At 39.5% G+C, this 14,040-nt stretch overlaps 1 protein-coding gene across 4 annotated transcripts in view; it reads left to right on the plus strand.

Annotated features, from left to right (window-relative positions):
• The window catches only part of Pik3c2a (phosphatidylinositol-4-phosphate 3-kinase catalytic subunit type 2 alpha), a 109,713-nt gene that overhangs the window by 14,330 nt on the left and 81,343 nt on the right, over positions 1-14,040 (plus strand). For 2 of the 4 annotated variants that reach the window (XM_070032799.1, XM_070032798.1), the window contains exons 2-3: positions 4,537-4,592; positions 5,707-6,851. In XM_070032799.1, coding sequence (XP_069888900.1) covers positions 4,577-4,592; positions 5,707-6,851 — 1,161 coding nt within the window. In that variant the 5' untranslated portion in view covers positions 4,537-4,576. The remainder of the gene's footprint in view (positions 1-4,536; positions 4,593-5,706; positions 6,852-14,040) is intronic. The other 2 variants (XM_070032801.1, XM_070032800.1) reach the window with 1 other exon arrangement.

A 14,040-nucleotide genomic window follows, 5' to 3' on the forward strand; every position in this document is an offset into this window, starting at 1 on the left:
GACTTATGTAACTATAACCCCTCTGTAGATCACCTTTATAATAACAATAATTTTTGTTGTTGCTGGTCATAGGGAATAACAATTTTTTTTGTTGTTGGTTGTGGGACTTGAACTTAGGGTCTGGGTACTGTCCCTGAGCTTTTTCATCTCAAGGTTTGTGCTCTACCACTTTGAGCCACAACTCCTGGTTTTCTGGTAGTTAACTGGAGATGAGTCTCATAGACTTTCCTGCCTGGGCTGGCTTGGAACTGTGGTCCTCAGATCTTCAGCATCCTGAGTAGTTAAGATTATAAGCATGAGCCACCAGCACCCTGCTAAACATTTTTTTAAAACAGTGTTTATCAAATAGAATAACAAAGCTGATTTCTAACAAAATCTTCAAAGAATGTCAGTTTCTAACTACCGAGATAAGAACTCTTACAACAAAATGAGTTTTTATTGAAGAACTATGAAAACAGTTATTACATGGCAGTTGGCTGATTATTTAAGCCAAGTAATACTTTTATAATACACAGTGGACCAGTGCTAGGCTTTAATAAGTAATATTGTCTTTCAATTATATTTTTCATATTCCTTGTAGTTGAGAAAGCAGTTATTTCATATTTTATAATGGTCATGTATAATGTGAGATGGAGATTATAGTAATATAGCTTATTCAGTTTATAAAATAAAAGATTAGGACTTGTGATTTCGATCTCCTAAGTTAGCTCTAGCTTGGAGAATATAACTTCATTATATCAGCAATATTTATATTCCTTGAAACACGTAATTTATCCAACAGATAAATCTATACATGTCAATTAGTCCTGAGTATATATTGAGCTTGCCTCATTTTCAGAGATCTGAAAATAGTAAATTAGTTAACTAATTAAAAATTACTCTTGGAGACAGGCACTTTTGGCTAAGACATGTAATCAAGGCTACTCAAGAGGCTGAAAGCCAAAAGATCTCAGTTCAAGGCCCACTCAGGAAGAAAAGTTCATGGGACTCCATCTCTAAATAATCATGGATGCAGGTGTGGCTCAAGTGGTAGAGGGCTAGATGAGCAAGCAAACTGAATGGGTATAAGGCCCTGAATAAACACAATTAGACACAACTGCAGATTGGAGAGAGAGGTTCTAAAACTAGCCTTGGGTTTATGTCTTGCTAGAAGGACACATAAAACTTACTGAAAGTTAGTATGTTCATAGCTATTGTTCATTACAGAGAAAGGATACAGATTAGAATTAGTCAAGGAAGGGAGTAGACTACAACCCAGAAGGGCTCCAAATGTGGAGGTTTTTTATATTCTCTCCTCTTGGAGTAAGGTTATATTACTCTCCTGGCACAAATGTGTATGTGCATGCATATGAATTATTGCTGACCAGGGAAGCTTGCCTGAACTTTAATGGGCAGATTTTTGTTGTTGTTGTTTAATTGCAGTATCATTACATAGGCACCATTGATTGGTACATCATCAATGAGGCTAAACTAAGTCTTTTGAGTTCAGACTGACTGAGTGATGGGAAATCCCCACCTCTATCACATGGTTAGTCTTTCTGTAAGGCCAGTCTCTCCCTAAACACTGATACTCCTATCAAGTATGACATAGTCTACTTCCCTGGGCAAAGACAAGACTTAATTTTTGGGTAAAACTGAATTTGTGTATGTATGTTTGTCTTGCCCAGGCTGGGGCTTGAACTTAGGCCTTGTGCTGTCACTTAGCTATTTTTTCCCTCAAGGCTGGCATTCTACTACTTCAGTTCCACTTCTTGCTTTTTGTTGATTAACTGGAAATAGGAGTTGCAAATTTATTTGCCAGGGATCTCAACCTCTTAAATAGGTAGGATTACTTTTATAAACCACCAGTGCCCTGAAGGTGGGGCTAAATTCTTTATACAGACTATAAAACCAGGGGAATGTGGCTTGCCTTGCATTCATGAAGCCCTGGGTTCAATTCCTCAGTACCGCATAAACGGAAAAGCTGGAAATAGTGCTATGGCTCAAGTGGTAGAATGCTAGCCTTGAGCAAAAGAAGCTCAGGGATAGTGCCAAGATCCTGAATTCAAGACCCAGGAGAGGCAAAATAATAATAATAATATCTTGCTGAAGAGAAGATCATGATTCTGCCCCAAAGTTTATTTTGTTTGTGGGCTGGCAATAGAACCCTTACCCCAAAGTATTTTGATCCAGTGGTGAAGTGAATCAAACTAGAGACAACAAATCAGATTAAAAAGTCAGGCTTACTCAAGTTAGCCATCTCATAGAATAAAAAATATAAAGCCAACCTGGTTTCTTTAGGAATAATTGGTTTGACTCTAACTTCACATATATTAATAAGAAATGAAGCCATTTCTTCAAGTGGTCATTTAATCTTCATTAATCAGTGAGCCTGTAAGGTTGGTTCTCAGTGTTTTTATCATGCTTAGGCTTCACTGAGCTTTTTAGGTTGTTTTGGTTGATGTCATTCTTCACCTGTGGAAATTTCTTGGCTGTTTTCCCTTCACATATATCTTCTGTCCTATTTTTTTGTCCTGTCTTTGTTGGACTCTCTTCATGTGTGTGTGTGGGGCGAGGTGGGGGAGATGAGGCTGTTGTGCATGTGCACCCCAGATCTGGCGCTTAAACTCAAGGCATGGGTGCTGCCCAAGTTTTTTTGCTCAAGTCTAGCACTCTACCTCTTGATCCACAGCTCCATTTTCAGTTGAACTTTTCTGCTTGGACTGACTTCAAACCATGATCCCCAGATCTCAGCCTCCTGAGTAGCTAGGATTACAGAAGTGAATCATTAATGTCCTGCCCTTGAATTCTAAAGTACATGTTACATTAGACCACTTGAAATTGGCCCACAGAACTCATATATGATATTCTGCCCACTCCTCTGCCTTGTCTCTGTCAGTTTGAGTATTTTTGGTTGATATAATTTCACGTTTGCAAGTCCTTCTTGTCTATGCCTGTCGTCTGTCTGTCTGTCTGTCTGTCTGTCTTTAATTTAGGTACTAAGTTTGAACTCAGGGTCTTGAGTTAGGTACATGGACATTTTGCCACTTGAGGCATGTCCCCAACACTTTTTTTTCTTTTAGTTGTTTTTCAGTGTCTCAGGTTTTTGCCAGGCTGGCCTGGGGTTATAGGTTTGCATCAGTACCCAGCTTTGGGTTTTGTTTTGTTTTGTTTTGGACAAGGTCTCCTTTGTAGCCCAAGTTCTCCTTGATCTAGAGATCATCCTGCCTCAAGTATGAACCACTGTGCCCAGTTCTTCATCCTGAAATACTTTTCTGCTTGTCCTGGACATATACTAGTTATTGCAAATAAGGGAAACCATAGGACCTATGGGATCTGAACACTGAAATTATCATAGAGACTTGTATTTTTCAGTATAGCTCTCAGCCTTTTGGGGCCCTGGAAGTTTTCCTTGTTCCTTTGTCCTGCTTCTAGTCTGTGTCTCTCAGATATGCCTTGTGGTCTTTATCCTTGCCTCTGGGTGGCTGCTGTTTTTATCCCATGAAGACCTGAAATACATTGGAGGGCCTTTTCTGCTTTATCTCAAACTTTCAGTAGGTGAAAGGTTAGAATGCCTGGAATTTCTTTCTGCTCACCTGCCAGCCCTCCTAGGGTGATGACTGTCTCCAACTCCTGGGGGCCCAAATACCTCTATGGGATCTCTTTGAGCCTTCAGGGTAGTACATTTAGGGAAAACCTGTGAGAATTGTTGGATGGTTGCAGATCTTGTCCTTCCCTCCTTTCTCCCTCTCTCCCTCTCTGTTATTCATTCTTTCATTCTTTGCTACTACTAGGGTTTGGACTGAAAGCTTTTTACTTGCTTGACTTGCTTGAGACATACTCTTCCAGCTAGGCTACACTTCCAGCTAGTGTGCGTGTGTGTGTGTGTGTGTGTGTGTGTGTGTGTGTGTGTGTGTGTGTGTGTGTGTGTGTGTGTGTGTGTGTGGACATACTCTTCCAGCTAGGCTACACTTCCAGCTAGTGTGCGTGTGTGTGTGTGTGTGTGTGTGTGTGTGTGTGTGTGTGTGTGTGACATACTCTTCCAGCTAGGCTACACTTCCAGCTAGTGTGTGTGTGTGTGTGTGTGTGTGTGTGTGTGTGTGTGTGTGTGTGTGTGTGTGTGTGTGTGTGTGTGTGTGTGTGTGTGTGTGTGTGTACTGGGACTTGAACACTTAGCTTTTTTTGCTCTTGGCTAGTAACACTTCCAGTACAGCTTTTTTTTGCTGCTAAATTGAAGATATAGGGTCTCAAGGACTTTTCTACCTAGACTGGCTTTGAGCCATGATCCTTAGCCACACTGGTGCTTGGTCAGGTACTAGGATTTGAACTCAGAATCTTAGATTTGCTAGGTAGATACTCTTCCATTTGAGCCATACCTCTTGCCCTTTTGGTGATTAGGATCTCAGTTTTCACCTAGGCTGGCCTACATTGAGATCTGCCTATTTGATGCTTCTAGATATATCTACTTGTCATAGCTGCATCTGGCTTTTTTCTACATACTCAATCTGGTGTTTTTGTTTTTGTTTTTAACCTCTTTTTTTCCTCTTTTTTACCCAGCTGGACTGGAACCATAATGCTTTAGATCTTAGCCATTTACATGGCTGGGATGACAGGTATGTGCCACTGTCCCCAGCTATTGGTTGAGATGGGGTTGCATGAAATTTTTGCTCTGCTGACTTTGATCTGTGATTCTCCTAGTCTCTGCTTCTGGAGTATCTAGGATTACAAATGTAAACCACTGACATTCAACCTTGTAGATTTTATTAACTGATTCATAGTGCTTAAACATAAAAGAAAGTTCTAATTTTTTATGAATAAAATTATTTAAGGATCTTAAAAAGAACTTTTGGTTTATAATGATTGTTTTAACTTCAGATAATCAGTTGAAGTATGATCAAAACTGTATGTGATGAATTTAGGCATAATATTACCTTTGAAATATTGTTGCTTCTTACAGTTAACATTTTTGTCTAATTCTAAAGTATGTTATATATTTTAATATTTCTAGAATATTATAAACCCAAATCAGTTTTTCACATATTTTGATTAAATAATATTTCCTATTTGTTTGCGTAGTAATCTGATGTTTTCCTTGCTAATTGGTCTTTGAGCAATTTAACAAATAGCGGAAGTACCACCATTTTGACTTGCTATTTGGATAATGGCAAACTGTATCTGAACTCCAGAAAAATATGTGATTAGTACTTAAGTTATTTCAGTTCAAGAATTCAGGGTTGGGAAGTTGGCTCAGTGGTAGAGTGCTTGCCTCGTATGCATGAAGCCCTAGGTTTGATTCCTCAGCACCACATAAACGGAAAAAAGCTGGAAATGGCGTTGTGGCTCAAGTGGTAGGGCGCTAGCCTTGAGCCAAAGAGCTGAGGGATAGCGCCCAGGCCCAGAGTTCATTCTCCACGACCGACAAAAACAAAAAAAGAATTCATTGAGAAATCCACTGGTTAATGGTAGCCATTGTGACAGCTGAAATCAAAGCTTCTCTTAAGTTTACTTGCTATGCCAGTTTTTGTTAGGTCAAGAAATAGGGCCTGTGCATCTTCCTGAACCCAACAGAATATATGCTATTCATTTAGGTTTCACTGCTGTTCATTTTATTTAATAGTGTATTTTTGGTCAGTGGATTCAAATCTTAAGTAATGTGGGGTAGGTTTCAAGCAAAATCAGTTGTGTTTAGAAAATCTAATTAAGTGTTATGTTTATTTTTATGTATAGGTCTTGATTATTTGGAAACTACAAGAAAAAATAAGATTAGGGAAAGGCTTGTCTTTTTAGTGAACATGGCTCAGATATCTAACAACAGTGGATTTAAACAGTGTTCACCTTCTTCACATCTGGAACCAACAAGAACAAAAGATGTGGACAAAGAAGAAGCATTGCAGATGGAAGCAGAAGCTTTAGCAAAACTACAAAAGGATAGACAAGTGACTGAATATCAGAGGGGCTATGAATTGTCAAGCAGCACCAGACAAAGAGCACAAGTTTTTAACAAACAGGATTATGATCTCATGGTGTTTCCTGAGTCAGATTCCCCCAAACGAACAGCAGACATTGACATAGAAAAACTTACCCCAGCTGAACTTGAGAAACTATTGCTGGATGATAGTTTTGAGACTAGGAAAACACCTGTTTTGCCTGTTACTCCTGTTCCTGTTCTGAGCCCTTCCTTTTCAGCACAGTTCTATCTTAGGCCCACAATTCAAAGAGGACAGTGGCCACCTGGCTTATCGGGGCCTTCTGCTTATACTTTACCTTCTATTTATCCTTCAACTTACAGTAAGCAGGCTGCATTCCAGAACGGCTTCAACCCAAGAATGCCTCCTTTTCCATCTACAGAACCTATATATTTGAGACTTCCAGGACAGTCTCCTTATTTTTCATATCCTTTGACATCTGCTACACCCTTTCATCCACAAGGAGGCTTACCAGTCTGTCGGCCGGTAGTTAGTCCTGATATGGCAAAACTATTTGACAAAATAGCTAGTACATCAGAATTTTTAAAAAATGGGAAAGCAAGGACTGATTTGGAAATAACAAATTCAAAAGCTACAGTCAGCAACCTACAGGCATCTCCAAAGTCTGGGGATATTAGTAAATTTGACTGGTTAGACTTGGATCCTCTTAGTAAGCCTAAGGTAGACAATGTGGAAGTAGTAGATCACGATGAAGAGAAAAATTTTCCACGTTTACTAGCTGAAGATCCTTGGGATGCTGTTCTTCTTGAAGAGAGATCACCATCAAGTTGTCACCTGGAAAGAAAGGTGAATGGAAAATCCCTTTCTGGGGCAACTGTAATGAGAAGCCAATCTTTAAATATTCGAACAACTCAGCTTACAAAAGCACAGGGCCAAATGACTCAGGTACAATCTTTCTTTACTAATTTTTCAAACTTAGTAATAAATTCTAGAGTTCATATTTCTTTCTTAGGAAAAATGATATTTATGTTTATTTTGAATCTTGTTTTCCCTTTGTTTTCAAGGGTGCTTTGGTTCTTTGATTGTATGGCAAAGGAGTAAATGTAATTATGATTATGTCACTTGAAAATAGTTTAGTTTTATCTTTTCTAACATAAGTTTATTATTTTTGCTGTACTGAGGTTTTTAACTTGGCCTTATGCTTATTTGGCTGGTGCTCTACCACTTGAATCACATTTCCATCCAGGATTTTTTTTTATTGTGAAAATACTGTACAGAGGGGTTACAATTACATAGGCAAGATGATGAGTACATTTCTTACCAAGCATTGTTGCCTCCTCCTTTGTTTCCCCTTCCCATCCCTTCCCATCTCTACCCCCCCTCCCAATCCTTCCCCCCATCCAGGATTTTTGCTGGTTATTTTAGAGATGGAGACTTGTGGACTTCTTTGCAAGGGCTGGCTTCCTCCAGATCCTCAACCTAAGTATCTAGATTGCATGTGTGAGCCAGTACATAGCTAATAAAGTCTTTTTTTGGGGGGGAGGGTCTGGTCGTGGGGCCTGAACTCTGGGCCTGGGCACTGTCCCTCAGCTTTTCAGCTCAAGGCTAGCACTCTACCACTTGAGCCACAGCGCCACTTCTGGCTTTTTTTTTCCCTGCTTATATGGTGCTGAGGAATCGAACCCAGGGCCTCATGCATGCAAGGCAAGCACTCCACCACTGAGCCACCTTCCCAACCCCTAATAAAATCTTTTTAATCAACAATTTGGCTTAATTTTTCAAGACAAATAGGAATTTTGATTCTAACTCCATTATAGAAATTTTCACATCTTTTGTTTTTAATTCTGGATAGATGGAGAGATGGAATGGATGAAGGAATGAGATGCTGTGGAATGCATGGATGGTTATAAAAATAATCCCTGAAAAACAGGAGAAAAGCTATTTAAAGGACTCTTTAAATACCCATAATTGATCAAGGTGAAGAATAGAACAATAACTTATAAGCTGTTGCTGAGTTCTTGTAGTTGTACTATCTGAAAAAATTAGCTCAGGGTAGGTGAAATAGGAGGTCTTCCATCAGAAGAAAGTCAGCATGGTCAGACTTTACCTTTCTAAACATACCATCACAAATTTGTGTTTTCTTCCTAATAATGTCTGTTTATACCTTGTTCTGACTTTAGTATGAATTATATCACAAAGCTAATTATTTAGACATTGGGAGTAAATTTGTATCTAGGAGAAAAGAACAAATGTAGTGAGTTAGTGGTGATCATTTCCTGAAGTATTTAAAAGGAGAAATGAGTCCATTAGCCAAGAATTATCCTCTGAGTGAAATTAGTAATTCTATGAATTAGTTTTTGAGGAGCCACCAAACTATTTTTTTTCTTTTTTGGGGGGGGGTCCCAGATGTGGGGCCTGAACTCTGGGCCTGGGCACTGTCCCTCAGCTTTACAGCTCAAGGCTAGCGCTCTACCATTTGAGCCACAGCGCCACTTCCGGCTTTTTTTTCTTTTTGCTTATGTGGTGCTGAGGAATCGAACCCAGGGCTCATGCATGCAAGGCAAGCGCTCTACCACTGAGCCACTTTCCCAGCCCCCCACCAAACTATTTTTTATACTGACTGTATCATTTTACATTCCTGTCAAAATGTACTAAAGGACAGATTCTTCTGTATTTTTCCAACACTTGACATTTTTGATATTTTAAATTGATGTTGAATTTTTTTATGTTTATTTGTTGTTATTTGATGCCATACTAGTGATCAAACATGGTCTTTTCATACTTAGCAAGCACTCTACTACAAGCTACACTCTCAGCACCCTATTTTTCCATGTATTTTGTTAGTTTTGTTTTGTTTCTTGAGGCAAGATGTCTTGTAACTCATGTAACTCACTTTATAACCCAGGATGAACTTGGCTTCAGCATTTAGCCTGGGATTACAAGCATGAGCCGCTATGCCTAGATTTTTTTTTTACATATCTCTTTTGGAGAAATGTCTATTTAATCTTTTATCCATTTAAAAAAGTGGGTTGTTTTTAGCAGCTTTATTTATAGTAGCCAAAATGTGAGAACTGGTAAAATGTGATATACCCACAGAAAGGAATATTCACTCGTAGCAAGTAATGAAATCCTGGTACATTCAGCTTCCTGGACCAATCTTGAAAGCATGCTGAGTTAAACCAGACACAAAAGAGCTTTGACAAAAAGGAATGTATTAAATGATTGCAATATATGAAATGTTCATAAGAGGCAAATATGTTTAAAAAGGAAGCAGATTAGTGTTGCCAGGGGTTGAACTAGTGTGGGGGAGGGGAGTTGCCTAATAGGTACAGAATTTCTTTTTGAGGTAATAAAAAAATGTTCTGAAATTAAATAGTGGTTGTTGTTGCAAAAAATCAAGAATATAATGAAAGCTACTGAGTTATGCATTTTTAAGACTTTTTTTTTTTGTCGGTTGTGGGGCTTGAACTCTGGGCCTGAGCACTGTCCTTCAGCTCTTCAGCTCAAGGCAAGCGCTCTACCACTTGAGCTACAGCGCCACTTCTGGTTTTCTGGTGGTTTATTGGAGATAGGAGTCTCACGGTCTTTCCTGCCCGGGCTGGCTTTGAACTGCGATCCTCAGATCTCAGCCTCCTGAGTAGCTAGGATTACAGGCGTGAGCCACCAGCGCCCGGCTGAGTTATGCATTTTTAAACAGTTAATATGGTGACTTTCATCTCAATTAGTAATAAATAAAAGCCGGGCACTGGTGGCTCACACCTGTAATCCTAGCCACACAGGAGTCTGAGCTCTGAGGATCACGGTTATATAGATAGATAGATACATAGATAGATAGATAGATAGATAGAGGGGTTGGGAATGTGGCTTAGTGGTAGAGTGCTTGCCTTGCATGCATGAAGCCCTGGGTTTTATTCCTCAGTACCATAGAAGTAGTGACACTGTGGTAGAGTGCTAGCCTTGAACAAAAGAAGCTCTCAGGGGCAGTGACCAGGCCCTGACTTCAAGCCCTAGGACTGGAGAAAAAAAAAAAAGTAAAAAGCATTCATCTCTGAGAGCCTGTATTGGATAGGAACCTGATCTTTGAATTCACATTTGCATCAATATTCTAAGAGAGAAAGTATCTCTTCATTCCCATAAGGGTCTCGTTCTCTATATCTTTATTTTTGTTGGCATTATTGGGGTTTGAAGTCAGTGGTTTGTACTTACTAGGCAAGAGCTCTACTATTTGAGCCCTGTTTCTATCCCCATCCCTGTAGGCCTCCTTTTTTTTTTTTTTTGGTCAGTTGTGGGGCCCGAACTCTGGGCCCAGGTGCTGTCCCTGAGCTCTTCAGCTCAAAGTGATATTCTACCACTTGAGCCACACCACTTCCTTCCAGCTTTTTCTGATAATGTGGTGCTGAGGAATCGAACCCAGGGCCTCATGCATAGAAGGCAAACATTCAACCACTAAGCCACCTTCCCCTCCCTTTTCTTTTTAATAGATTATAAATGACAGAAATTAATTCTGTAAGGAGTTAGGACTCATCTCATTAGCTGTTGGCAGTTATTTGGGAAGGGCAGCTCCATAGAACCTAGAGGCATTGGAGCTATGGAAAGTTGAACTGAAAAGGCAGCTTCTACTTCTGATCCATTCATTCCCCCCTAATTCCTTGTCCCCTGTTTCCTTCCCCCCACCACCCCAAATAGTAGGGATAGAGACCCTGAGTATCCAGGCCACCAAAATAAGGTCCAAATCAAATCCATGCTTTCACAACTCTACAATGTATATATTACAGATACTACACATAGATTATCTCAAAGGTAATACAAATGTTCATAAATGTTCTAATTTTGAGAAGTCTTTTTTTTTGGTTGGTCATGGGGCTTGAACTCTGGGCCTGGCCACTCTCCCTATGCTCTTCAGCTCAAGGATAGCACTCTAACACTTGAGCCACAGCACCACTTTCAGCTTTTCCTGTTTATGTGGTGCTGAGAAATCGAACCCAGGACCTTATGCATGCGAGGCAAACACTCTACCACTGAGCCACCTTCCCAGCCCCTCTTTATTCATTTATAGAAACATAAACTCAGAAAAGCTGAGATTACCATTCCAGGTGTACTGCAGCTAACTTTTTAAAAATTTAATTTTTCAACTGATACTGTATGTTTATGGGGTACCATATGATGATGGCTTTTTCTGGTGCATGTGATACTTTAATACTTTGCTGGGTATCCCAAGCTGGCCTGGATTTTCTGTGTAGCCCAGGCTGGCTACAAACTTTGAATCTTTGTGCCTCTACTCCTTGAGTGCTAGGATTATGGGTGTGTACCACCCTGTCAGGCACCATTTGATGTTTTGATGCGTGTGTGTGTGATTAAACTAGATTAAGCGTAATTATCACCTTAAATGTTTATTACTGTGAAAACGTTGAAAATGCATTTTTCTAGCTTTTTTTTTTTTGTCAGTTGTGGGACTTGAACTTTGGGCCTGGGTGGTGTCTCTGAGCTCTTCAGCTCAAGTCTAGCACTCTACCACTTCAGCCACAGTGCCACTTCTGGTTTTCTGGTGGTTAATTGGAGATAAGAATCACATGGACATTCTTGCGTGGGCTGGCTTTGAACCATGATTCTGAGATCTCAGCCTATTGAGTAACTGGGATTATAGGCATGGGCCACTTTTACCTGGCTTTTCTAGTTTTTTGAAATATACAGTACATTATTATTTATACTAACTTTACTATAAATGGTACACTAGAACTTACCCCTGTCTAACTATAATTTAGTACCCATAACTTCCAGCCCTTGTTAAGATGCAACTATTGTCTTAAATTGAAATTTCTGTATAGACAGGATGTCTGCTGTTTAAAGATCTAAGACTGAGACTCAGAAGCTAAGAGCTTATATGATTTTTATCTGTTGTATGTATTCAGACTGAATTTTTTTTTCTTTTAAAAGAAGTTGTTGACAGTTGAGACTTCATAAGAATCCTACAAGGCCAGAACAGCCCAGTCCTGTATGCGTGTGTATGTGTTTGTATACTGTGTATGCCAGTATTGGGGCTTGACTCAGGACCTCCTACTCTATATTGTATTTTTCACTCAAGGTTGGTGCTGTACCACTTGAGCCACACCTCCACTTCTGACTTTTTCATGGATAATTGAAGATAAGAATCTCAGAGACTTTTCTACCCTGTTGGGCTTTGAACCATGATCCTCAGATCTCAGCCTCTAGAGTAGTTAGGATCAGCTGTGAGCCACCCGCACCCTGTCCATTCTATTTCTTTAGTTAAGGAAAGTAAGATGTAAAGAAGTGAAGGAATGATTGTTGCTATTTTGGTATAATACATATATTGCAGTTAAGGGAACTCTTAAATTGTAGAGATGTATATTTATGAATTTACAAATGAAATATACTAAAATTGCTTGTTGCATTAATAAAAGTAAATGAAGTGTGGAGGGAGGTTTATTGATGAGACCTGATTGATTATATGGTGATGATTGTTGAAGATGAGATATATGAGTATTCTTTGTATTATTCTACTTTTATGTGTTTGAGAATTTCTATAACAAATTACCACCCAAAGAGAAGGCCACAGAACTTTTTGTCAGAAGTAATAAGTTCCTTATCCTAAATGATATTCAAACATGGGTCAAAAAGGTTTTTTTCTAAATTTAGTTATTTGTCACAGTGTCTTTCAAAGTTTAGATTTGAGGAAGTGAGGAGAGAGTTTGGAATTTGAGGGGAAAGATAGTCAGTTTCTTTAAAACTTCCCCTAAGTGATCGTAGTGCAGCCAATCTGCTACTCTCTTAAACTGGCATTTGAAATCTCTTGACTAAATAAAAATTTTCTCATACCTCAGGAGCTATGAAGTTGGGAATGTAGGAAGAAAAATAGCAGAGTAAAAATAGAGTACCCTGGGAACAATTCTTTTCAGTCTAATACCCATTGCTTAGGTTACTGATGCTTTTATTGCAAAACTCAACTTCCTTTCCCTGCTGCCCCCTTTAGACTAGTCACTTCCAGCTAAACACATTATGTTCCACACCCTTTCCTTTGGTGGGGGTGGGGATGTGATACCCACAAACATCTTCCTGCATACATCCTCTCCTGTTCATTTTAAATATCTTTCATAGTACATTCTTGATATTTTCCTTATTTGAGGTGAGTCCCCAAATTATCTTACAGGAGTAGCGATGATAGCTAGTTCCCTTAAAGATAAAATTTTCTCCTAGCACGATTCGTTATTCAATCCACATGGTTGACACAAAGATCTGCTTTTTTTGAACTCTTGGAATTAAGTAGACTGCTGGGCAGGATTAGTTTTAGAAGCATGTTCTAAGCTTTTTCCTTAAAATAACATGAGGATTAAAGAGTAAGGACTGAAAAGGTGGCTTAGTGGTAGAGTGCTTGCCTCACATGCATTGAGGCCCTGGGTTCAATTCCTCAGCACCACATAAGCAGAAAAAGCCAGAAGTGGTGCTGTGGCCCAACTGATAGAGTGCTAGCCTTGAGCTGAAGAGCTGAGGGACAGCGCTCAGGCCCAGAGTTCAGGCCCCACAACCGACAAAAATAAATAAATAAAAAAATAAAAATAAAGAGTAAGTAAATCATGAATGAAAGTCAAGGTCAAGCAGAGAAAAATAACATGAGTAGACAGCTGACCAATTAGAAATTGGGGCTAGGGACTATGAAGGTGGCTCAGTGATGGAACGCTTGCCTTGCATGCCTGAGGCCCTGGGTTCGATTCCTCAGCACCACATAAGCAAAAAGAAAAAAGCCGGAAGTGGTGCTGTGGCTCAAGTGGTAGAGCACTAGTCTTGAGCTGAAGAGCTGAGGGACAGCACCCAGGCCCAGAGTACAAGCCCTACGACTGGACCCCCCCCAAAAAAAATTGTGGATAGAAATTGGGACTAAATTATCAACTGCTTAACTAATAATACATTGTCTGAATTGGAGTAGCTTGAGTTACCTGCCCAAGTCTTAAATGAATCTCTAACTGCAACATACCTGATGAAGCATATAATTGTCAATTATTCCATTATACTCCTGTCTGTTAAAATAATTATATTCCAGTACCACAAGCTAAGAGTGGCCATCATAAAGCTATAGTGTTACTTTAGAGATTGTAATCTTTGGGATCTAGAAGTTATGTCA

This window comes from Dipodomys merriami, unplaced genomic scaffold (genome assembly GCF_024711535.1).
Source record: "Dipodomys merriami isolate MVZ:Mamm:240054 unplaced genomic scaffold, mDipMer1.0.p SCAF_21, whole genome shotgun sequence".
In the NCBI taxonomy this organism is placed as follows: Eukaryota; Metazoa; Chordata; class Mammalia; order Rodentia; family Heteromyidae; genus Dipodomys; species Dipodomys merriami.